The 27,732-nt window shown below is 34.2% G+C and overlaps 1 protein-coding gene across 1 annotated transcript in view; it reads right to left on the bottom strand.

Annotated features, from left to right (window-relative positions):
• Positions 1 to 2,176: 2,176 nt before the first annotated feature.
• LOC123807758 (A disintegrin and metallopeptidase domain 3-like) overlaps positions 2,177 to 27,732 on the bottom strand; it is an 89,452-nt gene continuing 63,896 nt past the window's right edge. The window contains exons 13-19 of the mRNA XM_045821798.1: positions 22,643 to 22,741; positions 17,005 to 17,200; positions 16,427 to 16,514; positions 15,969 to 16,152; positions 5,476 to 5,562; positions 3,387 to 3,504; positions 2,177 to 2,244 (exon numbers count right to left, since the gene is read on the bottom strand). Of these exons, the coding sequence (XP_045677754.1) occupies positions 2,177 to 2,244; positions 3,387 to 3,504; positions 5,476 to 5,562; positions 15,969 to 16,152; positions 16,427 to 16,514; positions 17,005 to 17,200; positions 22,643 to 22,741 (840 nt within the window). The remainder of the gene's footprint in view (positions 2,245 to 3,386; positions 3,505 to 5,475; positions 5,563 to 15,968; positions 16,153 to 16,426; positions 16,515 to 17,004; positions 17,201 to 22,642; positions 22,742 to 27,732) is intronic.

Below are 27,732 nucleotides of genomic sequence, written 5' to 3' on the forward strand. Positions count from 1 at the left end.
CACGCATGTGGAAAAGAACTAGACCACATATGTGAGGGTTTGTTTCTGAGCTCCCAATTGTATGCCAATTGGAAAATTTCAGCTTTCTTATTTTGTTGCCCAAAGTAATACGCCAGCTTCTAAGAAGGTACAAAAGAGGCCTGGGGTCAACTTCTGTCTTTTTCAACTTCTGTCTTTTTATTTTAGCTTCTATTGAACATAACTTAGAATTTGGAAATTTTCTTTTACTGCTCATAGTGCTAAAAAAGAATATTTATGGAGAAAGACATTTTACAATTGGTAATCAGACAAATGCAGAGAAAAAGAGAGCAGAGCAGACTTTTCACTGAAAATATACAGATGCCAAATAAACACATTAAATGTATTCAACATCATTATCCATTAGGGAAGTGCAACTTAATACCACGATGAGATAGTTTGCACACCTAATTAAATGGCTTAAAGATAGAGTTGGTGAGGGTGCCAAAAAATTACTGGGTCATTCATATATTGTTGATGTAAATGTCAAATGGTCAGCAGCTCTGGAACAGTTTGGCAGTCACTTTTAAAACTGTAAGGTTACATACTGCTTGTCACTTTGTCAAAATAAAGAACAAACTGACAATAAGCAGAGAGGAGGGGGATAATAGGAGAAAGAAGGTGAAGGGTATTCAGTAAACATGTATAAAGGAACCATGGACAAAGCCAAATGGGGGTAGGATTGAGGGTAAGAGGTGTGGGTGGGTGGGATGGGGAAGAATGGTTGGGGGGAAATGGAGACAACTGTACTTGAATAACTAAAATAATATAAAATAAAGCTTGAAGTTCTACAAAAATAAAACTCTGTAAAAGGCTTACCATCAACCCCACAATTTCACTCTTGGGCATGTTTCCCAGAGAATTAAAAATTCACTTTTATGCAGAGTCTTCTACATGAATGTTCATTGCAGATTTATTTATAATAGCAAAAAATGCCAACCAACCTACTGTCCTTCAGTGAGTGAATAATTAAATAAGTTTTGATATATCTATATAAAAATACCAATCATCAATAAAAAGGAATGAAATATGTATATATACAACAATTCAGATTCAGTTCATGAAAATTATGAGAAAGCAAAAAAGCCAATCTGAAAGAGATACAAGCTGTATGAATATGTGTATGTAACATTCATGAAATATATATTTAGAGAAATAGAGAGTAGTTTAGTGCTTGCCAGGATTTAAAAATGAGGTATGGAGGGGGTCGGTGTAGCTATATGGAGTAATATTAGTTTAGTGATAATACATGTAGTGATACAGTCCTATACCTTGACTTTGGTGGCATCTACACCAATTTGAACATGTAGCAAAATTGCCTGGAAGTAAATACATAAACACATATGTATTCACGACAACACACTGATACACCCACATGAGTGCAGGTATACAATGCTGAAGTTCGAAAAATGTCTATGCATTTTACCAATGTCCATTTCCTGGTTTTGATATTGCACTACAGTATTGCGACAAGTTTCTGTGGATGGAGGCACCACAGAACCCTCAATAAGTGAATTAATAAGCACACTATAGTATATCTTTTCAATAGAAGGCTACTTAAAAACAAAAATGAATTAACTATTAAAACATATGACAACAGGAATGAATCTCAAATGCATATGACATACTGAAAATGAAAATCTTTAGGGACAGAGAACAAGTAATTGCTTTTTAGGAATTAGCAGTAGGGAATGAGTGTAAAGGGGAAGAAAGAGGGAGGATTTGGGTGATAGATCTATTGTGCATCATGACAATAATTGATGGGAACAAAAGTCTGTTAATGTTTTTTTCTGTACCCATAGAACTGTATACCACAGAGTAAAACTGCTAATGTGCATAAATTTTCTAAAGCCAAATATGTTTAATAAAAATAAATATTAATAAAGAGAACTGGCTGGTGTGGCTCAGTGGATTGAGTTCCAGCCTGCGAACCAAAGGGTCACCAGTTTCATCCCTGCTCAGGGCACACGCCTGGGTTGCAGGCCAGGTCTGTAGTAGGGGGTGCTTGAGAAGCAACCACACATTGATGTTTCTCCCCCTCTCTTGCTCCCCCCTTCCCCTCTCTCTAAAAATAAATAAATAATTTTTTAAAAAATAAAAAACAGACAATGGCTGCGGGTTTCCCTCCAAATTTCCAAGAGTATATCAACCTATAAATTCAATAATCTCGGCAACCCAAACAGGATAAATTCAAAGAAAAACACATCTTGGTAAATCCTAGTGAAACTGTGAAAAATCAAAAATAGAAAATAAGTCTGAAACTCAGAGAAAAAAAATAAAAGAATCATTATATTATTGAGATGAATAATGACAACTGTATTCTCATCAGAAAATGGAAGCCTGGATATCATGTGCTTACCCCTGTGAACTGCTGAGAGAAACAATTCTCAATGTAGAAATACACTTCCGTGAAGACTACCTTTCACAAACTAAGACATTATAAAAATGTTTTCAAGTAAAACTAAGACTGAGACATATGGTCACCACAAGATACACACACAAAAAGAAATACAAAAGGAAGTTTTATCAGGCTAAAAGGAAAAGACCCATATGGAAATTTGAATGTGCCAGAAGAGTTGAAAAGCCCTACAAAACAGTAAATAGGTGGACAAATGTAAATATTTATATTTTAAAATTTTAACAATCTATTATCTATTTATTGCAAATAATAATGTAGTATCAGGTTTATAATATAATATATAAATAAAATATATAACAACAAAAGTGCCAACAATGAAAAGATGTTAATAGAATTAAACTGTGATGAGATTTATACATTGTGAAGTTTAGAAAAATCAAATATACTACATTTGTTCCTGAATGTTCACCAAATAAATGCAAAAATGTTTTGTACCATTTACTATCCATATGCTATGGGGGTGAAAGACTTGGTTATTTTTACCTTTCTATAGTATAGTTAACTTTAAAGATGCAACTTGGTTACAAACTAGCATATCACAATAGTTAACATCCTTGGAATATAGACTGTCAAATAAAACTGTCACCTATTCTGTAATTTAATAACACCAATCTAGAAACCTCTGCTGTATCAGTAGAAATATTTGGGTAACCATGGTTAAAATTCAGGGGAAGCCTATTAAAATGTTCACTTCTGGATTTGAATTAAAAGCCTATGTAAAATTTTGATTGACAGTATGATTTAGAGCTGTACTGTTTAATGTAGTAGCCACTAGTCACAAGTGGCTATTTAAATTTAAATTAAACACAGTAAAATAAAATGGACATTTTAGTTCCTTCATTACACTTTCCACACACGAGGTGCTCAACAACCACATCCAAAGTGGAGCTGAAGAATATTTCTAGAAGTGTAGAAAGTCCTAATGGAGCACACTGATCTAGATACTGACCTTCAGAAAACAACCAAAACCCATCATCTACGCTTCCTCCTGGGGATGACGGTGATGATGAACATCTGGGAGGGGCATATCCATAATCACACTGACAATTGCCTCTAGTGTTACAAATCTTAAACCAAAACCAAATGAAAAATGAGAACACATATATGCAATTTATATATGCAATATAAAAATTGAATACACTATTTGTCATTGTTAGTCAATGTACATTATTAAAGTATTCGAACTTAGTATGTCATAGGTAGTGCTTATTTTAATGTGGAAAATAATTCTTAAAATAAAATTTGATAGAATACATGTCCATTCACTATCTTTTCAAATGTCAAAGGAATTTCCTGTTGTCTCTTGTATTGTTAAATAATAGATAACATTGTTGAATCAATTGAAATAGCTTACTCTAGAAAAGCATAGAGATTATGAGACCAGAAAATATAAAACTGTGGGAGTTTAAATTTATTATGAGTTGTGCTAGATAAGAAAAACTAGCTATGACCAGAGCCGACCTTTACAAAAAAATACAGGGGAGCATCTAAAGGAAGCACTTGCTTGAACAGACATGGATAGCAAAATTTATTTTGCTAGAAAATAAGAAGCCTATAAAATAACTACATATGTGCCCTAACTGGTGTGGCTCAGTAGGCTGGAGCATGATCCCATAACCAAAAGGCTGCGGGTTTGATTCCTAGCCAGATCACATGCTTATGTTGAAGGTTCAATCCCCAGTCAGAGCATAAATGGGTGTCAGTCAATTGAAATTTCTCTCTCACATCAATATTTCTCTCTATCCCTTCCTCTCTCTCTAAAAAAATGTCCTCTGGTGAGGATAAAGAAATAACAATAATTTTAAAAAGTACTTATAAATGTGATATGGTAGATGAATTGAAAGAAGGGTCAGAAGCAGAATAGAGAATCTGGAAATAGATTCGTGCAAAAATGTAATTAAAATTAGGGAAGGAAAGAAACAGAAAATAAACTGTAAATAATAGGACATTTTAGTGATGTGGGAGAAAATTTTGAATCAAGACATACAGATACATCACTTTTTTCCTAGATCACTATATATCATATGAAGCATCAATATGGCAGAAGACACTAGCTACAAATTTAAAGCCAAAGGCATGCTTGAAAACCTTCAAAGTTTACATTTCTATAACCCAGTAGATAATTTCACAATGTATGGACAAATAGAAGTGCAAATGGCAAATATTACCATACATACATACTTAAGAACTGTATCATTAATTATTAAATAAATGCAAATTAACAATGGATTTAGCACATTAGAATAGATTAAAAAACTGACAAACTAGTCACACCAGAGTTTGAGGAAATGCACCTTTTTGCACATGATAAGTGGAAGTAAAAACTGGTGTACTGTTTCTTGACAATATAATATTACCAAAAATTTTAATGCTGCATACATTTGGTCCAAAAGATTTTATTGCTAACAATTTAAGAAATCAGATAAATATGAAAAAGTGAATTCACAACAATATCCATTGCAGCACTATTTATAATAGGTAAGTAAAAATTAATATTGTACCCTAGTCCATTAGTGAATGACTTCAAATACTGTGTGGAACAGACATACAGGAGACTACAAATTGAAGCCATTGAAGGGTGAAACAGATCAGAATAGACAAGAAAGTCTGCCCTAACAAGAATAGTAGACTATAAGTAATATAAGTAATTAAATATATTCTGCATATTTAAATACATAACAGTAAACATACACTCAATCATAGTGTTTATACTTATGTATAAATATATATGTATAATCTTTAATAAATATATTCCCAAAATTTCACAATCTTGATCTAATGATATATTTGTATTGCATTTTATACAAAGTTTTTATATGGCGTTTTGCACAAAGTTCAAAGCTCATAACTAATAGGACCTGTAACGGTCTGATTGAACATATAATTCATGTGTATGTGTATAAATAATTCCTTATTTGACAGCAACTTTCCATAAGAAATTTCCACATCAAATAATTCTGAACCTTATTACCTTGGAAATGTTACTGATGTGAATTCTTTATAAAACTATACATAAAAATAGAGTAACCATTACATACCCCGTGTCCTTGGCATTTCTCTGTTGAATTACAGGTTACTGGATTGTTGTAATTACTGACAGGTTTGCAAACTCTTCCATGACAAAACTACAATTTAAAAAACAAGCAACAACAAAACACATGAAATATGAAGAGTGGGCAATCATTCTTAGTACAGAACAGAGGTACACACTTTGTAGGCACAGGGGGTTGGCAAAAGTAGGTTTACAGTGGTATGTATGGAAAAAGATCTGCAGGTTTGGATTCTTTACATTATGTATGCATTCTTGTAGTTTACTCTGTTTCACATACTCACAACTGTACCTTTGCTTTTGCCCACTCCTGTGTATATAAAACAAATGAATCTGAATTTTATGACATCTATTCACTCAATAAAACAACTTATGTTACCAAATATGAAATATTGAAAATCAGATACTATTTTTTCCTTGAGGAGACAGATCTGTGAGTTGATTGATACTAATTGGCACAAAAATGAAAATAGCCAACCTGTACTGCCCATTTGCTAGGATGTATCTTAGCACTTTCTATGCATTTTTATAATATACTTGTATATTCATACTGACCCTGTAAAAGATGTTTTTATACTTATGTATATTTCATAAGAATTAACTTTACACTTTTAAGGGCACACAGTGAGTTATTAACTGGGCCCATATTCAGTACAAGAACTATTTTACTCACAGAACCTAATGATCAGTGCTAAATTCTACCATTTCTGTAATTTTCACATTTTTTCAAACTTTAGTAACAATATCTCTAATCTTTTACATTGGCAATGTGATTTTGAGCAAGTTATTTATTCCTCCATACCTCAGTTTATCCATCTTGGAATTTGAAATAGTAATCATACCCAAATGATTAAAAAGTATACATATAGTTTATGAGGATGAAATCATTTGTTACACATGAAGAAATAAAAGCAGTGTTTGAAGCAAAGTGCTCACTAAATACAGGATTAATTTTAATTATTTATTTGTTTAACCTAATTTTCTTTTTTATTAAATCATTTTGATTGTTATTTGATTGTTATTCTATTACAATTGTCCCCATTTTCCCCCTTTGCCTTCCCCTGCCCATCTTACACTCACACCCCACTCCCACAGTCCATGGACACAATGTTGGCCATTCATAAACGTCTAGGTCTAGTCCCTTCCCCTTCTGTCCCCCAATAGTCACTTCACCACTAACTCCCCTCTGGTCACATTCACTCTCTTCTACACTTCTTTGCCTGTGGTTCTACCTTGTTCATTAGTTTATTTTGTTCATTAGGTTCCTCTTATAGGTGAGATCATATGGTATTTGTCTTAAACTGTCTAGCTTATTTCACTTACCATAATGCTCTCCAGATCCATCCATGCTATCACGAAAGATAGGAATCCCTTCTTTCTTTCTGCTGCATAGTACTCCATTGTGTAAATGTACCACTGTTTTTTGATCCACTAATTTACTGATGGGTACGTAGGCTGCTTCTAGTACTTGGCTATTGTCAATTGTGCTGCTAGGAACATTGGGATGCATAGGTTCTTTTGAATTGGTGATTCAGGATTCTTAGGATATAGTCCCAGCAGTGGAATCACTGGGTCAAAAGGCAGTTTCATTTTTAGTTTTCTGAGGAAATTCCATACTGTTTTCCACAATGGCTGCACCAGCCTGCATTCCCACCAACATAGCACTAAGGACCCATTTTCCCACATCCTCTCCAACACTTGCTGTTTGTTGATTTGTTTATGCTAGCCATTCTCACAGGTGTGAAGAGGTATCTCATTGTGGTTTTAAATGCATCTCTCTGATGCCTAGTGATGCAGAGCATCCTTTCATGTCTCTGGGCCCTCTGTATTTTCTCCTTAGAAGAGTGTCTGTTCAGGTCCTTTGCCCATTTTTTAATTGGATTGATTGTCTTCCTGCTGTGGAGTCATGTGAGTTCTTTATATATTTTGGAGATCAAACCCTTGTCTGATTTATCATTGGGAAATATATTTTTCCATACTATTGGCTCCCTTTTCATTTTCCTGATGTTTTCTTTAGCCATACAGAGGCACTTTAATTTGATGAAGTGCCATTTGTTTATTCTTTCCTTTATGTTCCTTGCTTTAGGGGACATATCAGTGAAAATACTGCTGCAGGGGATATCTGAAATTTTCCTACCTATGTTTTCCTCTAGGACTTTTATGGTGTCACAACTTATATTTAAGTTTTTTATAAGTTTATTTTTGTGTATGATATAAGTTGGTGGTCGAGTTTCATTTTTTTTGCATGTGGCTATCCAGATCTCCCAACCCCATTTGTTGAAGAGATTATTTTTGTTCCATTTTATGCTACTGTCCCCTTTGTCAAATATTAATTGACCATAAAGACATGGGTTTATTTCTGTGATCTCTATTCTGTTTTTTTATTTATGTGGGTGTTCTTATGCCAGTACCAGACTGTTTTGATTACAATGGCCTTGTAATATAGCTTGATATCAGGTATTGTGATCACTCCTACATTGTTCTTCCTTCTAAAAGTGGCTAGGAGCCTTCACTGGTGTGGCTCAGTAGATTGAGTGTGAGCCTGTGAACCAAAGGTTCGCTAGTTTGATTTCCAATCTAGGGCACACGCCTAGGTCCAGGATCAGGTCCCCAGCATGGGCATACAAGAAGCAACCACACATTGATCTTTGCCTCTCTTTCTGCCTCCTTTCCTCTCTGTCTGAAAATAAATAAATAAAATATTTTTTAAAATTAAATTAAATTTAAAAATGGCTAGAAAATTCAGTCTCATTTATGGTTCCACGTAAATTTTTGAAATGTTTGTTCTATATCTGTGAAATATGTCATTGGTATTTTAATAGGGATTGTGTGGAATCTATAAATTGCTTTGGGTAGTATGGATATTTTTATGATGCTAATTCTACCAATCCATGAGCATGGTATATGCTTCCATTTATTTCTGTCTTCCTTAATTTCTTTCTTCAGTGTTGTGTAGTTTTCTGAGTACAGGTCTTTTACTTCCTTGCCTAGGTTTATTAGTAGGAACTTTATTTTTCTTATTGCTATAGTAAATGGGATTTTTTCCTAATTTCTGTTTCTGATATTTCATTGTTGGTGTACAAAAATGCTTTTGACTTCTGAATATTGACTTTGTATCCCTCTGCTTTTCCAGGTTCATTTATTAGGTCAAGTAGTTTTTTGGTGGAGTCTATAGAGTTTCCCATGTACACTATCATGTCATCTGCAAACAGTGACAGTTTTACTTACTCCTTTCCAATTTAGATGAAATTTATTTCTTTTTCTTGTCTGATCACTGTGGCTAGAATTTCCAATACTGTCTTGAATAGAAGTGGTGAAAGCAGACACCCTTGTCTTGTTCCTGACCTTAATAGGAAAGCTTTTAGTTTTTACCTATTGAGTATGATGTTGGCTGTAGGTTTCTCATATATGGGCTTTATTGTGTTGAGGTATGCTTCCTCTACTCCTACTTTGCTGAGTGTCCTTATCATAAATGGGTGCTATACTTTATCAAATGTTTTTTCCACATCTACTTATATGATCATGTAATTTTTTGTCATTCCTTTTGTTTATGTGATGTATAATGTTTATTGATTTGTGAATATTGTATCATCCTTGTATCCCTGGGATGAATCCCCACTTGATCATAGTATATGGTCTTTTTAATGTATTTCTCAATCCTGATTGTATTTTGTTGAGGATTTTAGTATCTATATTCATCAGCGATATTGGCCTGTAGTTTTCTTTCTTTGCCATGTCTTTGTCTGGTTTGGGGATTAGAATGATTTCGGCCTCGTAAAGACAGTTTGGGAGTCTTCCATCTTCTTGAAATTTTTGGAATAGTTTGAGAAGGATAGAAGTTAGTTGTTCATTAGACATTTGATAAAATTCATCTGTGAATCCATCTGGTTCAGGGCTTTTGTGTGCCAGGAGTTTTTTATTATTGTTTCAATTTCACTAGTTGTTATTGGTCTATTCAGGCTTTTTGCTTCTTCTTGACTCAGTTTTGGCGGATTGCATGTTTCTAGAAATGTGTTCATTTCACCCAGATTGTCCAATTTCTTGACATATAGTTGTTCATAGTAATTTCTTACAATCATTTGTATACCTGTGATCTCAGTTGTAACTTCTCCTCTTTCATTTCTGATTTTATTTACATGGGTCCTCCTTCTTTTTTTCTTGATAAGTCTGGTTAAAGATTTGTCAATTCAAAGAACCAGGTCTTGGATTTATCAATGCTTTGACTTGTTCTTTTAGTGTCTATGTCATTTAATTTTTCTCTGATCTTGACTATTTCCTTCCTTCTATTCACTCTGGGCATTTATTGTTGTTGTTGCTCTAGTCCTTACAGAAGTAGTGTTAGGGTTTTTATTTGAGATTTTTCTATTGCCTTTAAATAGGCCTATATTGCTCTGAACTTTCCTCTCTGTACTGCCTTTGCTGTGTCCCATAGGTTTTGGTTTGTTGTTTGTTCATTTTAATTTTTTCCAGATACTCTTTGATTTCTTCCTTGAACTCATTATAGACCCATTCATTATTTAATAGCATGTTATTCAGTCTTCATATATTTGAATGTTTTTGATAAACTATTCTCCTGTTCTAAGTCCTATAAATAAAACATTTAAAGACTCTATCACAACGAATACTTAGCAAATTTGTATTGTTGAAATAATGCCTATCTCCATGTAGTATATTGCTCACTTAGTATCACAATATGAAATTTATAAGTGTTTTTTAGAATTATGTAATAAGTAAGATAGACTTTTTTTCATATTTATAAATAAGAAGTAACTTCTCTCTGTTTTTGATCAATGAAACCATATACACAGATACATCAATTAATAGATCAATCAACTGATAACTTTTACAAAGGACCTACATTAAATGAGAGTGAGGTAAAGAAGCCTTAACTTTCCAACCTCTCTAAAATTGACTGAATAATTCAGGATAATAAATGAAAATAAACTTGATTTAAAATACCCTCAGTATGATTCTAATTTTAGATTGACAGGTTTAGTACACACAATAGCCTCCTTTTTCCCCAATAAATGAGGGTAAAGGGGAATCAGAAAGAGGCAATTAGAAGATGAGAGATTTAAGAAATGAAATGAAGGCCACTGATGGATAAAATGGAGAAAGCAACCACATCCAGTACAATGACAAAGAAGAGAGCCTAGTTCATCAGTCTCACAGTGCTGTAGAGGAGCTGCAGCCTCAGCATCATAAAGAAAAATGGAGGAAGAAGCGCTGAAAGGGCAGGATTGCAAAAGGTAGATAAAATGTGTAATTATCAATGGAAGTCTATCCACAAAACCACAGAATTAGTTAGCTCTCAATATTCATGACTCACTTCTTCTTCTGAATGACAGAATGTAGTAAGCACAACATTTTTATCCCCTGAGACAAATTTTAGATAGGTATTTTGTTTGCTGAAGCAATTGAAATAATGATGCCTACAGAATTTGGGCTTCTCAAGTGATCTGCCATAGAATAGGCACTATCCAAGTAAAGTATTGTAAGTGCCACAGCCTAAGATTCAGCTTCTAAAATGAAGACTGTCATGTGACAAACCCCAGTCACACAGGGAAAGCTGCCAGTTAGGTATTTTTTATTAAAAATGGTGTGGGAGTGAAAAAGCATGGCAGCTTAAAGCTCCTACTGAGCAAAGCAGGAAAAGTCCGTCTTCCTCCCTCTCTCTCTTTCTCCCTCCCTTCCCTTTCCCTCTTTTTCCTTTCTTTATATTTCCTTTTCTCTCTTCTTTCCTTCTTTTCCCTCCATGGGGGAATTACCCAGCTGAGCATGGGCTAATGATCAAGACTTTCCCAGGCAGAGAATCACTGCTGTATAGATGAGTACTCTATAAAGCCATACAGGCCTGGTATGACAAACCAGGGGACTTTCAAATGCATGGCTCATTTCCCACAGAACATTAGGTGAATCCCATAATTATATAAGATGATAGAAGACTAGTTAACTAGGATGGCAGTCTTCTGTAGTATTTGTATGTCTAGTTCCTAGATGGTTTTATTTCCATTATTGTAACTGTTTCTCTTATACATAATGTATTATTTCACTCTCACTACTTTTAAGGTCCTATTTCTTCGTCTTTAATTTTCAGAAATTTTATTATGTTGTATCCTACTATGGATTTCACTGGGTTCTTCTTATACGATGTTCTTTCAGCTTCTTTCATCTGTAGGTTTATGCCTTTTGACAAATTTGGAAACTCTCCAGGCATTATTTCCCCAAATACTTTTCTATCTTTAAGTCCTTTCTCCTATTATCTAGGATAGCAATACCAAGGATATTATATCTTTTCTTGTATCTCCACATGTCCTTGAAGCTCTATTTATTTTTTTATTCTAATGCTCAAATTGACTATTTGGAGGGGTTCTGTCTTCAGCTTCACTAATTTCTTCTCTTGTCCCCATCATTCTGCTCCTGGGACCATCACTGAGTTTTATACACAGGAAAGGGCACATGTAGGCATGTTTACAGAATAATGGCTGCTTTAGATTCTTTGAAGGGTGTTTTTAACATCCGTGTCATTTGGTGCTAGTGTTAGTTGATTCTTTTTCTCTTTTAAGTTGAGATCTTTGCTGGTCCTTGGGATTGAGTGACTTCGATTAAAATCTGTATATTTTGAATATTATGTTATGAGATTTTGAATCCTGCTTAAACCTCTTTTACCAGTTCTCCTCAGAGCTCTAGAATAGGGGAAAGGGACACTGCTTCATTATTGCCAGGGAAGGCTAGAAATACAGGATTATTCACACCCACAATGTAAAGGTCCCCAATTACTGTAAGGATCAGGAAATAAAAGCCTCTCCACTAACCTTCTGCTCATACCATTCTGGTGAGAGTGGAAGTGTGGTCACATTTTTTTCTGTGTTGTTTGGCAGAAATAGAGTAGTTGTTGTTTAAGAGTGTACTGCATTGCCAGGTTATTCCTTTGGCTAAAGAAGTTAGGCTTACCTTGAGGGCTTCCTTTTGTCTATGCCATTTGGTATTTCTGAGTTGCTGACTTCTCTAGCACCCACTTTAGGATATATGAGGTCCCTGGCTGGTCTGCCTTTCTGTTTCCAGCTTTCAAAGTATTCTTAGTTTGCTTTTTATATAACACCTAGGTTTTTAAACTATATACAATAGAAAGAAAAGGGAAAAGCATATCTAGTCTGTCCTTCTATAACCTTAAATCTCTATTTAGTAGTTTTTAATCATAATGTAATACACTTATGTTTTCCTTTATATATTATTCATGTATATCATTTAAGAAACCTTTAATTGTGCCAGGCTCAACACCTAATTTTTCTCTGAGGACTTTATTAAAACATTTTAATCTCCAACTTCTCCAAAATAATATTTTCTATTTTAGTCTATAGGTCAGTTTATATATCCATGTACCAATATTGCATTGTTTTAATTACTTTAATTTTATATTTAGTAGTGTAAATGTCTGCTTTCCATTTTCTTCTTTAAAATTACATTAGCTATTTTGTATTTGTAGCCTTTTGCATTTCCATATAAACCTTCAAATCAGTCTTTCAATTTTCCCCAGCGACACATTGCCTCTCCCTCCAAAAAAAAAAATGTTGCTTCTGGGATTTTGGTGTTTGATATCATAAATACTCATTGATTTTTTAGGATATTGACATTTATGTAGATCTTTGATTCTCTAATAATGTTTTGCAGTTTTCGATGTGGAGGTTGTCTTGCATATTTTTTGTTAGATCATCCTAGCTTTTGAATGTTATCTGGATGCTGGGGCTTCTTCGAAAACCTTTACTTTTTTACCTGTTATAAAGCTATAATAACTAAGACATAAAATCACAGGGTTGCTACAATCTTGACTTAGAGATGACCAGGAAGATCTTAGGCCAAAGACATAACTTGTGCTTTTGTAAAAAACGCAACCCAAAGAATTTCTATGTGCAATCCAAATGTCAGAAATGCATGTTTTTCCCTGATGTATCTATCACTTGCCATAATTTTGCAAATATACTTCCATGCCATTAAAAATTATTTTAAAATATTATTTTAGAAAGGGATGCAGTGTTGGATATACTGTAATTGATCTGACCAACCTATTATCATCATTTCACAAGTTTTGATGTTTTCCTGTTATAACTTACATCATAATTGCCCTATACCAATGTATATTTCCTAATAGCCAAAAATTACTTTCACATTATTACATTTTAAAAAAGTATGATATTTGACTTCTTACATTTGCTCATTTTCTCACACAACTCTAGAAAATACTTTAGTTATGTTTATTAGTTTATTACAAAGGCTGTAGCCTTTGTAATAGGCTACTCAGGAAATTCTAGCACCCACTTTAGGATATAGCACCCACCCATAAAAGGAACTCAGGAACAACTCAGGAACATCCAAATGGAAGACATTTATAAGACAATGTATTGGGGTGGTGGGTGGAGGCATTAGCTTCCATGTCCTCTCCAGGTACATCATCAGCACAGCAAGTCAATGAGTACATCAACTTAGAAACTCTCTGAATCTCACTGCTCAAAAGTTTCTGTAGAGTTCACTCTTCAGCCATACCACTCTCCAGCATGGAGTTCTGTTCTGTGAGGCTTGGGAGGTGGGATTAAATGTTCCAAACCTCTAATCATTTGGTCGCTCTAGTGACCAGCCCTATCCTGAAGCTATGTAGAGGCCTGATGAAAATCATTTCATTGGTTTGGTTGGGAGGAGATGAATAACAGAAAACATTGTTATCACTCAGGAAATTCCAAGGGCTTTAGGAGCTCTGTGCCAGAACCATGGACCGAGCCCAAATTATTTTTGGTATTATACTATACACACACACTATATACTATATACATAGAGTATAATATCAAAATAATTATAATATACTATTAATAATAACTATTATGATACCAAACTTATATATACATATGCACATATATACATATCTACATATATGTGCACATACATGTAAGTGTGTGCATATGTGTGTATACCATTTTACTGCTTTTTTCTAAATAATGAACAGTTAAATTAGTTAATAAATTTATGTATTTACTCTGTCATATTTGTTGTATACAATTTTCACTTTGTTGTAAATTATCTTGGAAGGGAAGACATATTACTTTATAATGCTGTGGACAAAGAAAGAAAGGCCACATACTAAACCTGACAAGCTCAGGGAAGGTCTGGAATGTGGGTCTTATACACTTGGAGACCAAAAGTAACCACATAAGATGGTCTACAATTAAAACTTCCTAACTAAGGGCCAGTCATGGTAGGTAGTCATGTTGTAGGCCCCTAAGTGTCATCTTCCTAGACAAAAGTCAGTCTTTATCTTAACTGAGCCTATAAGTGGTCCTTTTGCATCTAAGATAACATACCCATGCAAAGTCAGAATAACAACAACCACTGCACCAGAGAATGTGACCACAAAACCCTTCAATAGTATCTTGTTCTTCCACATACCACCTCTATGTGCTGTAAATATTCAATGTTAACTATCCTGTACCCACCAATGCAAAGCCAGTATGTGTCTATTTGTTTCCCGTTTTATTCAGTCTCAGAGATTTCCTCCCTTTGCTTTTTCCAGCCTCCCTAATCTACCACCAATGGATACCACCACCCCTACCACTTCTCCTGTGATTCTCAGGTATAAAATAAGCAGTAAATGTACTGTTCTCCAAAGCATTTTACCAATCCATTGAGATTTTACTTCCCAGCAATTGTTGTCAGTTTGCCTCAAATAAATTCTTATAAGATTTTTTCTTAGGCTAAGCATTCTTTGTTGACAATGTAGTCAATACCAAAATGTTCCTTTGTGATTATTATTTTTATTTGAAAATGTCTTTCCCATTCTAAAATAAGCTCACTCACTTCCTTTTTCTTATTTTTCACTTCTCAAAATGCTGTTTCTCAATGTAAATTATTTTAATTGAAATGTAAGATAATTATGTACATTTTTAGTCAACTATTTTGGTGGTAATAGTTTAAAAATCATTTGCATATAATATTACTTAAACTTAACAAAAGTCATTAAACAAAACAGACTCTGTTATATTATTGTTCTTTGTAAGAGGGCCAATATTTTAACAAGCATACTATGCTTTTGGAGAAAGAATGAGGAGAATAGGCTGATAAGTAAATGTTTTACTTTTGTTACAGCCAAATTAGTTCTCATCAATTACTACAAGACTAAACACTTGGGGATTCGGGGGTTTTGTTTTTGTTTATTTGTTGTTGTTCTTATTATTCAGATTGTCCTATTCTACTTTTTCAGTGTGTTATTTGATTTTTTCTTTTTTTGGTTACACAAATTATAGCAGACCAAATCTTAGCCTAATGAAGAGGCTTAGATTCTCAAGTGTGAGAAAACAAATTTAAATATCTATAGCAAAATTTATAATAAAAGTGATAGGAAAGCAAGTGTTCCTTTGACTAACAGAACTCTTGACATTTTACTCTCTCTCATGCACACACACACACTAAATAGAATCAAGTAAAATTTATATTTACCATCTCATAACCACATGCAGTGCCATCACCTACATATGTTTTCGTTTCAGGAGCAGGATTTCTCATATTTGCTGATATACACACATGACCTGCATAGTAAGTATATTGCATATCATAAGCTCCCAATGGTATCACTATATGTGTATGCATCCAGTGACAGACTAGCTTTCCACAAAGGGTATTTCTGGCAATATAAAGCAGAGAAAATTTTCCATATGTCAATTCAGGACACAATGTATTAGGTAAATAACAATTCAAAATATGAGGATAATTCAAAATGTTACTCAGACTATATCAGTAAAGCTATTCAGAACATACACCATTTTATGAAATGCTACATATAAATTCATCTGTATGTATTATATTCACCTCTCATTTGAATTTAGTGACTCATTGCAGAAAACATACACAAAAAATACACACGCATTCAGAAAATGGATAGTTTTCTAAATACAAACCCAAATTCACACATCCCTCGACAGTTTCCAAACGAATCTCCATGAATATTCACTTCTTGTAAACATAGATAATCACCACCTTTAGCAACTGAAAACATAAAGTTCCAGTTATTCATCTTAAAAAAAAAACAATTAAAACTAAGAGTGTGGTAAATTCATACAGAGGTATCTAGACAGCAGCAATGTCTGGTCAGTGCTGTCTGCTACAAATTTTTTATATCATCTACTGGCTATTTGAGAAGGAGAAACACTCCTTAAAAACTACCAACTTCAGAAGAGAAAAATTGGTATTCTGCAGAAATGGTGAAGAAATCAGTCATTTTCTCTTTTATCTACAATTCTAATAATCTATTTCCTTTGCATCTATCACCTAAAATTTTACTAATGTTCTATTCTCTTTGTCCTATAATTATTAAGCCTATTTTGCCTCAACATAATTCAAAGTGCTTTGATTTGCAATTTTATTTTCAAATTTGGACTTGAATAAACAGTGTCTTTCAGTGTGGCTTATAGGGAGGATTACTGACTTTAGAAATACAGTTTAAAAATAAACCCCAGAAAAAATATACAGCTATTACATTTTCCAAATAACTCCATACAATATCTGTCTGGCTCTTGGCATTTTCCACCAAAGCAATAGGTGGTCTTATTACTACATGGCTCTAAGTCAGCGGCTTTCATATCTGGCACACAAAACTCAGACATTCCACTGCAATATTCTGAAAAATCACATGGATCTGTGCTTATCCGACATATTGTTCCTTTAGGACGAATCTGTGGTAAAAAGAGAAACAAATATATATTTTCGTAAGACACTTTATCCAAAGACTTTAAAGTGCTTCACACTACAATTAAGTCTTACCACACTACTCCAAGCAAGATATTATTATCTGTTATTATAATTTAGATAAGCAGTCATTAGAGGTAAGATTGATGAGAGATTAAATGACTTATCAAAGCTCACATATTAGTTCAGTACTGGAGTGGTATAACTCAGATTCCTGACTGACGCTATTAACATTAAGCAGAGTCACTGTGCATATTATCCACATAGCCAGAAGGGAGCATAGCACCCTTCTTTTGAAATAATTTACTATACGCTGACCTATTGTGAAATCTAAGTGGACATGAACAAAATGGCATCAGATCATGTACTCATACCCAACATGAAATTCGCTGGCAAGTATGTATGTAATTTTCTGAAAGATGAGGAAATGTTAAACACACAAGTTAGCATATTTTTTTTGTAATCGGAAAATGTTGCAGTGCCTTTAACATAGTGTTGAGCTCTCTCATTGTTCCTAGGAACTTCCAGTGTGAGAACAATGGGAAACTGAAACTGGTTTGCACGGATAGAGTAAGTGGGTGCTGTTACCAAAGTAGAGGTTCTAGGATGAAGTCTTTTCACAAGGCTGTTGCTCTGATTTCATGATTGCACCTAACTGTTTGAGACAAAGGACACTATTGATTTCTTTTTTGATATTTCTGAAACAAATATTAAAGAAGTAAACCAAAAATGTAAAATGATTAAATAAGAGCATTGTGTTGGTAATCATCATTTGGATTCTATTACATTTTAACTACTTAAATATCATTATAAATTTACTTAAAAGTTCTAGAGAAATAGATTGGAAAGAACCCAAATGTCCATCAATGAATGAATAGAGAAACTGTGGTATATACATGAAATGAAATATTTCCATCCATATATAAGAATGGAAGACTGACATATGCTAAAGGTGAATAATCTTTGAAAATACTGTATTAAAAATAACATCTGCCACTAAACATCACATATTGTATGGTTCTACTTATATGAAATATCCAGAATACGTAAACCCATAATGACTGAATGCAGATTGGTGGTTGCCAGAGCCTGACAGGAAAGAGAAAAGGATAGCAAGTGTTTAATTGGTTATGGGTTTTCTGTTTGGATCACGGGCTTGTTTTGGAACTAGATAGAGGTGGTAGCTGCACAGCATTGTGAATGTACTAAATGTCACTGAATTTTTCACTTAAAAATAGTTCATTTTACCTTATGTGATTTTTACCTCAACTTTTTAAAAAGGCTCTAATGAAAGCTCTCATAGTTATAATGCTATGGTTATATTACATATTTACTTCAAGATAAAAAGAAAATATCTGATGTCAAGCAATGCATGTTTTTCAACTGTTGATTCTTAGGGACTAATTGCACTCCTGAAATGCAGTACTAACTCAGACGCCAGTCTTTAATATATTTCTAAAATACTACTTAATGCACATCTTTTTCATTTCAAGTAATTTTCTTCCAGGGCCTACTCCACCTCTGCCATGAGGGGGTTATAAGTCATGAATCTGCTTCTGACTCAGGATGACCATCAGAACACTTCTCCCTAGACACAGTGAATGGAACAGTGGTGAGAAACTTAACTTAGCCAGATCAGTCATGGTTTCCTCCAGCGCTGAGCATTGAGGCAGTTGTTGGGAAAGAAATGATCTCTCTACTCTTGAAATATTGTTCTATGGACTAGAAAAGCCAGGAAGTGCCATGAGCTATCTATATTACATATAGAGGAACTTTGTTTGAGACATGTCCACAAAAATGCAAGGACACTCAATAGATGTATAGAATAAGAATTCTCTTTTTTTCACCCTGGCTGGCATAGCTCAGTGGATTGAGTGCGGGCTGCGAAACAAAATGTCGCAGGTTCGATTCCCAGTCAGGGCACATGCCTGGGTTGCAGGGCACAGCCCCCAGCAACCGCACATTGATGTTTCTCTCTCTCTCCCTTTCTCCCTCCTTTCCCTCTCTAAAAATAAATAAATAAAATCTTTTAAAAAAGAATTCTCTTTTTTCTGTTTCAAATGTAGATTCACCTGAGCATGAAGTTAGACTCATCTTTTACTTAAACTTCTTAAGCATTTGTTTTCCTTTGATTGGCCATTATCAAGATACAACGTCTTACAACATTATGAATGGCCCTAGAGGGTATTATGCTTAGTAAAATAAGCCAGTCAGAGAAAGACAAATACTATATGATTTCACTTATGTATAGAATCTAATAAACAAGTTTTAAAGAGCAAAATAGAAACAGACTCATGAATACAGAGAACAGATTGATGGCTGTCAGAGGGAAGAGGGTCTAGGAGGTAGAGTGAAAAAGGTGAAGGGATTAAGCAGTACAACTTGGTAGTTGCAGAATAGCCATAGAAAGTAGTTTGCAGCATGGGGAATATAGTCAATAGTGTCAAGATAACTGGGTATGGAGCCACATGGGTGCTTGCGGCAGCAGGGTGACCACTCATTACAATGTATGGTTGTCTGGCTGTTTCTTGTAGTATGGAATACTATTGATGTAAACTCTGGCCAAAAAAGTAATAAAAATAAAATGAAGACTGAAGTGGTAAGTATGAGCTATGGATTACTTTTGTAATCCAGCCAAATCTATATTGTTTTGATATTTTAATTTTTAACTACTGTTTAGAAAAAAGAACACTTCCACTTATTCTTCTAAAAAGTGAAGTCACATAATGTCAAATGATATTTCAGTCACTTGGCATTTTAATAACAAAATCTATATATCTAGAAGGTTTCACCTTTGTTGTTCCACTGTGCCTTTAAAATTATAGCATATCTAAGGTATGAAATAATATCAGGAACTAGCTTTACTTCAAATTTTAGTAGGCTTGAGTCTAAAATCTGCATATAGTTGGAACTGTCATATCTTTAAATATATTTTACATATATCAAGTATATGTATAAAAAATTCATAATAAATATCATTTTGCACAAATTCAAGAAAAAACACAACTGACCAATACATAATTGGTATTATACAGTATCAATTACAATTTTTTAAAGATTTGGTTTATTTATTTTTAGAGATTGGGGAAAGGAGGGAGAAAGAGAAACATCAATGAGCAAGAGAAACATGGGTCGGTTGCCTCTCACATGTCCCCCAACTGGGGACATGGCCCGAAACCCAGGCATGTGCTGTGACCAAGAATTGAATCAGCAAACTCTTGGTTCACAGGGAGGTGCTCAATCCACTGAGTCACCAGCCAGGGCCCAATTACAATTTCTTAAAGTGCAGGTAGAAATGTCTGAATACTAGTTAAAAACAAGTTATTCAGTTATGTTTCAGCGAAACACTGGTTAAACTTTGTCTTCCGTATCTTTGTACTTGGATTTGTGTCTATCTAAATAGAAATGTTATTTTTCAAATATTGGGTCAAATTGTTAAACTTTGGAAAAGAGTTAGTGGGAACTAGCCTATTTAGAAGTAGACAGAAAAGAAAACAGGAAGCCTTTTACGCTTATGGCCAATAATGAAAGAAAGCAGAGTATAAGATACTTGTCAGCCTTAAATGATGTCAAATGCCAAATTCCATGCTATAACACATAATAATATTAATGTAAACTAACATTGTATACTTAGCTGTTGCTCTGAAGCCCTCCTTTGCAACTTTTACTGTGAATTTTCACTCAACCAAATGCAGTGATTAGATAATCACTTTAAAGAACCATTTTAGAACTATCCTATGGGATATAGGTAAAGGACAATGTACTGTTTAGAAATGTCTTACTGATCAATGCCACTGATTTGGAGACAAAGGTCAAGATGAGGGCTCTGAAGAGGGAAAACACAAGAAGATTTACTGCTAAGAAGTAGAAATACTATACTGGCCTCTACATTCATGTGCCTTGAAAACAAATGGCCATTGGCTCTAATTACTAATCCATAAGGTAATAAAGAACACATACAGGACAAAGTAGAATAATGTTGGGAGAAAGTTCATTGACAGAAAGAAAAATAAATCTGACAAGCAAAATCTCTGATTGATTAGCTTTTATATTTGTCATAGACTTCTGAAAGTGACTCAAAATGAAGTGCTATAATAATGCAATCCCCAGAAGACAAATTCTAACCAATCTCCTCTCAGATGTGGCTATAGAGTAAAGCTGAACAAAAAACTCCCCAAGGATATTGACTTTGTATCCCACTGTTTTGCCAAATTCACTTATTAGGTCAAGTAGTTTTTTTGGTGGAGTCTATAGGATTTTCTATGTACACTATCATATCATCTGCAAACAATGACAGTTTTGCTTCCTCCTTTCCAATTTGAATGTCTTTTATTTCTTTTTCTTTTCTGATAGCTATGGCTAAGACTTCCAATACTATGTTGAATAGGAGTGGTGAAAGCAGACACCCTTCTCTTATTCCTGATCTTAGTGGGAAAGCTCTAAGTTTTTGCCCATTGAGTATGATGTTGGCTGTAGGTCTCTCATATATGGCCTTTATTATGTTGAGGAATGCTCCCTCTATTCCCACTTTTCTGAGTGTTGTTATTATAAATGTGTTCTGTACCTTATCGAGTGCTTTATGCTAAGTGACATAAGCCAGGTGGTGATGGACAAATACCATATGATCTCACCTTTAACTGGGACATAATCAACAAAAGAAAAAAAGCAAACAAAATATAACCAGAGACATTGAAATTAAGAACAATCTAACAATAACCAGAGGGGAGGGGGGAAGAGATAATGGGGGCAAGTGTTTCTAAGAACTACTATAAAGGACACATGGACAAAACCAAGGGGGAAGATGGAAGCAAGGGAGGGAGGTGGGTTTGGCTGGGGTTTGGGGGGGTGGTGGTAGGAAAAATGCAGACAACTATAAATTGAACAACAAAAAAATAATTAAAAACAAAAAAAAACTCCCCAAGGAAAGTCGAAGATTCAATCCATTTCTAGGATAGAAGTCCTTGCCAAACTAAACTTCATTATTTTATATGCTATTCCACATGAATTCTTTTTATGTTATTTTCAAAGTTAGAGTTTTAAAAATTACTGCCATTTATTTGAGCATTGCATGTCACATGTGTGTTGGATGGCTCATTTATAATTTTGTCATGTTTCATGATGAAGAGCTTCATTCAGGCCTGAACAAGAACTGATAGTACCCCAATAATCTGGAATTGGTATTAGATGCAATAACTAGATGGATCTTGAGTAGAAATGAGACAATACAGTGATTGATGGAGTTGAAAAGTAGGCAGAAAAAGAACTAAGGGCATCATTTAAATTCTAAATCCACTGTGTATGAATTCAGTACATAAAAAAACATTTGAAAGGTGTATAAAAACAAGTTTTTTAAAAATTAAAATGCAATGAATGCATAAGAACATAGAGAAATCCATAGAGGAAAATAATGTAATATTTTGAAAGTTTACCAAACAAGAATTTTTATCACAGCATGGTCCACTGCCACATTCTGCAGTTCCAATCAGTGTACAAGAAGCAGGATCACAGCACTTTTTAAAGGTGCAGGTCTAAAAGCAAATTCAATCAAGTTAAATAATAGGAATTTTTAATCAAATAAATAATTTTTTCAAAATATACTAAAGATTGTCTCTCAGTTAATTACAATTACAGTATAATTTTATATTTGTATTTAGTATACACTAAATACACTGCTTCATTTAAATTTAATATATTTTCAATATAGAAAACAATGCTAATAAATTATTCATGATTTCATGCTCAAGAATTTGAACTGTTAATAATTTAATGCAATTCCTTTCAACCCTCTTTGGTTTTGCAAACATATGCACAATGAATTTTTAGATTTTTTTCATTGACTACATCATAAGTACTTTTCCACATGATCAAGTCTCAAGAAATAATTTGGGGGATATATAATAAGTTATGATTGTCACAAAGTACAAGTTTCTAAATTATAATATTTTAGTATAATAAAAAATGTTTCAAATATTACTGTTATTATTTCTTAGCTCTACAAGTTTACATTAAAAATTAATTCAAAAAGTTATTGGAGTCAATGGAGTACAAAGATAGTAACTGCTGTTTATAATGCTATACTTTTTTATACACAGTAGTCTATGCAGTGCACAATTGAAGTTTTACTAGACCGAGAGTAATATTTAAAATTTGCTAAAGTTTATAGACAAGATAATTAAGCATTTGTGTCTATTTCAATTTATTATTTTTATTAATAATGAGTTGAAAATTTAACATATATGTACATTCTGGTTTATTTTATATTTCCATGTATATATTTTGGTTAAGGTGTTCTTCTGTTAATTTCCCTTATTTGTAAGCACTTGTATATTAATAATATGCAATTCAAAAACTCCACTAGTCAGAAGAAAAACAATATAAGTGAATGTAACTCAGAACACTTTGGTGACTTGGTCCAGATTTCCACCACTGCCCTTAATCTAAGGACTGGATACCCATTCATTCAGGAAACCTTATTCTGAGGCTTGTTGGCATTAGAGGTGGTAGAAACCTTTTGCTCAAGACAAACTTTTGAACAATGATATGCTTTCAACTTCCCTCAGGCCTGTAGCTTCTACTCTGATTGCTAGATCTATCATATCCCTGACTCACTGGCTGAAAATCATTAGCCGCTCCTTTGAACGTTCCTTCAGAACATTGATTCTCTCCTACAGCGTTCCTTTGTGTATTTATGTCTTTCCCACATTAACAATCCCTACTTTCAGTCTTTTAAGACTTGGATCTTGACCTCATGTCAGCCAAATGCTGCTGAGGTTGCTACAAATGTCTTCATGGAAATTATTTTGCCCAAATGGCCAATGTATTGGACCTATATGTGCTGTGATGGCAAAATTACTCTCTTCAGAAACATTGCAGTCTGTTTGGCAGGGCATCTTAAAATCTATTCAAGAAATTTATTCATCACAAGGTACTCAGAATTGATTCAGTATTATATTAATTATCCTATTTCTGTTATAAAAAGTAACATAAACTTAGTGGCTTGTATTATTTTACAGTTCTGGAGGTCAAAAGTCCAAGAGAGGCTGCACTGGACTAAAGTGACGATTTTGGAAGTTTTTCATTTGCCTGGAAGCTCCAGAGAAAGTCCATATCCCTGACTTTCCAATTTATAGAAACCATCTGCATTCCTTGGCTCATGGATTCTTTCTCCATCTTCAAAACCAACAGAATGGCATCTTCAAATATCACTGTCACATGGCTTTTGACTCTAACCTGCCTGCCTCCCTCTAAGGACCCTTGTGATTGCATTGGGCCCACTCAGATAATACAAGATATCTCTCCCTCTCAAGGTCCTTAATTGGTCAAATCTTCAAAGTCCTTTTTGTCATGTAAAGTAACACATTCACAAGTTATGAGTATTTGGACGTGGGAACCTTTAAGGGTTATTCCAGCATATTTCACCACCTGATCACCAAAGATTCATCACATTCATCTCCTAAGCAAAGTACATACACTCCATTCCAACATCCATAAAATCATAACCCATTACAGCATTAACTTAATTGCCGATCTGCTGACTTGTCTCAATGGAGTGAAGGAGCACTTGGGTCTGCAATTGCTCTTCCTTCTTCCTGCATCTTCAGTTTTTCTGACTCCTGGGCTTAATGAGAATGTGTTCAGCTCCATGACAAAGCCTCCATTATTGTGTGAACCAATTCCTGTGATGTCTCTCCCTTTCTATCCTTATTCATATAAGGATATACATATCCTTATACATATGCATATGTACCCATACATAAGCACATAAACACAAAAATTAAAGTATTCAATAATAATTTTATATAGATTACATGTTGAAATAATACTATATTGGTTATATTAACTCAAAATGTATAAATTAATCTCACCTCTTTCTTTTTATTATATAAATGTAACTAAAAAATATAACCATATGTGGTTCACATTATATTTCTAATAGGTAACATTGATCTAAAGAAACACTAATGGAATTAATCACTGAATTCAACAAGATTGCTGTAAAAAAAAGTCAAAATAAAAATATCTAGTGCATTTTAAAATCTGAATAATAAACCAAATTTTTAAGTATATTATTTAAAATACCATAAAGAAATTTTTTAAAAAGCAATAAAATTTTAAAGTTTACCACTGAGAGACCTTTATGCTGAATACTAGGAAATACTTTTGAGAGAAATTAAAAGAAATAAAAAATGGAAGCAAATACCTCCATTTTATCTAAATTCAAATTTTATCTAAAACTTTAATGCAATGTCTTCAATCTTTTTGTTGGCAGAAACTGAAAAAACAGACCAGATATCCTTACTCAAATGCAAAGGGCCAAAATTACCCAAGATAATCATGGACTGGAACAATAATGCTGGAAAATATATAATATTATATTCCATGAGTTATTAGAAATCTATAGTAATTAAGATAGTGACATTAGAGTAAAAAAAACTCATAAATGTTTACTTGGTTAATGACCAAAACTGATTCATAGCAGTAAGGGAAGGCCAGTCTTTAAATAAATTGCGATTAAGTTGATATCCTTATAGCATATATAAAAGTAAACTACATGAAGGAATGACATTAGAGGAATGGTGGCATGAGAGATCTCCTTGGTCTTAGCCCTTGCAGTTTCACCAATTTAAATAGCTAGGACTCAACAAAGGATTCTCTGTTCAACCCACAAACATGCCTTAGAGATCCACACATTGAAATATCTAAAGGTGGGCAAGTGAAAACAAACAAGAGAGATGAGAAAAGAGAAGGGCTGAGAGGAACCAAGGACATAGCCCAGCAGTGGGGGGCTCACCAGGGACTCAGCCACAGAGGGGAGGAAACGGGTTGTGGCTGGTACTCCCCTCAGCCAGAAGAAGCAAAGATGTGAAGGGGAAGGGTTGTGAAAGAACATGTATAAAGGACCCATGGACAAACACACCAGGGTTGTGGGCGGGGATTGAATGTGGGAGGTGGGGGGTGGGTAGGGTAGGGGAGAGTAATGGGAGGAAATGGGGACAACTGCAACTGAATAACAATAAAAATACATGTTTAGATAATTAAGAAATTGCAAAGTGCCCGTTTTCCACAGATCTGCCTAATCACTACACTAATAAAAACAAATCTAAAAGTTAAAAAAATAAAAAGATATGGTGGGTGTTACTGCAGGAGTGAGCAGTATGAGCTGTGGCTGAGCCCAGGGAACTGGGCAAGGACACAGCAGGGGAGTGTGTCCACAGTGGTCAGGCAGCTGGCATTTCAGACAGAGAAACAAAGCCAGGAATCCCTGCCCCTCGAACCCCATAGCCTCTGAGAGTTTGCCACACTTCACCCTTGGTGTCAGGTTGGCCATTTGTATGCCTCCTTGGAAGAAGTGTCTGTTCAAGTCCTCTGTCCATTTTTTAATTGGATTGTTTGTCTGATGTTGAGTTGTATGAGTTCTTTATATATTTTGTATATTAACCCCTTGTCAGAGCTGTTGTTTGAAAATGTCTTCTCCCATTTGGTTGGTTGCCTTTTTGTTTTACTGGTGGTCTCTTTTGCTGTGCAGACCTCTTTGATTTGATATAGTCCAGGGGTGTCAAACTCATTTTCACCAGGGGCCACATCAGCCCCGTGGTTGCCTTCAGAGGGCCGAATGTAATTTTAGGGCTGTATAAATGTAACTACTCCTTAACTGTTAAGGAAGAGCACGGTGCTGCCGCCAGGTAGAAACAAAGTGCTGGTCCAGATAAAACAAGGTAGAGGGCCAGATTCGACCCATAGGCCTTATGTTTGGCACCCGTGATATATTCAATTCATTTATTTTTGCCTTTACTTTCCTCACCTTGGGGTCAAATTTAAAATCATGTCTAAGAGCAAGGTTCACAGGTTTAGTACTTATGTTTTCTTCTATGTAATTTATTGTTTCAGGTCTTATGTTTAAGTCTTGGGATTTTATGGCCCAGTGATATGTTCTGCAAATGTGTATCTTTAAGCTTATTAAACATTGGAATTAACCTAGCCATTAGTTTGTTTTTTATACGTTTCATATGTTCTCTTAGTCTTTATCATATGATAAATTTGTTCTTGTTCTCAGAGATGATGTATGTTGGTGGCTCCTACAGTAATTGAATATATTAAAAACTGACTACACTACTAAAGCATTTTGAGTTTGTAAAATTTTGTATACCAGAAAAAAATAATTACTGTCTGGCTAAAGAGAAGTCATGGGTAATTAGAACCTTGCTAATATTATACTACTGATAGTTAAACAAGAAGTGAAACCATTTTTCCACAGTGACTGACAAACCAAAAATAACTTAAATAATATTCATCCTAATAGCCTTTGATACATAATACAAGGTACTGCTAGTACTTCTTTATACAATTATGGGAAGTTGACAAAATTCATCTTAAGTTCATCAGGCATGGTTTAGAGCACCACTTTTTTGTCCTGGCCTCCCACAGTGATGTGTCATCTCTAAATTATATGAATTCTTGTAAAAGCAAAATACCATTGAGTGTATGGATAGTGTGCTATAATCAATAATTCTAAGATAGC

Source organism: Phyllostomus hastatus, unplaced genomic scaffold, assembly GCF_019186645.2.
Source record: "Phyllostomus hastatus isolate PE091 unplaced genomic scaffold, TTU_PhHast_1.1 phas_scaffold_46, whole genome shotgun sequence".
NCBI classification, from domain to species: domain Eukaryota; kingdom Metazoa; phylum Chordata; class Mammalia; order Chiroptera; family Phyllostomidae; genus Phyllostomus; species Phyllostomus hastatus.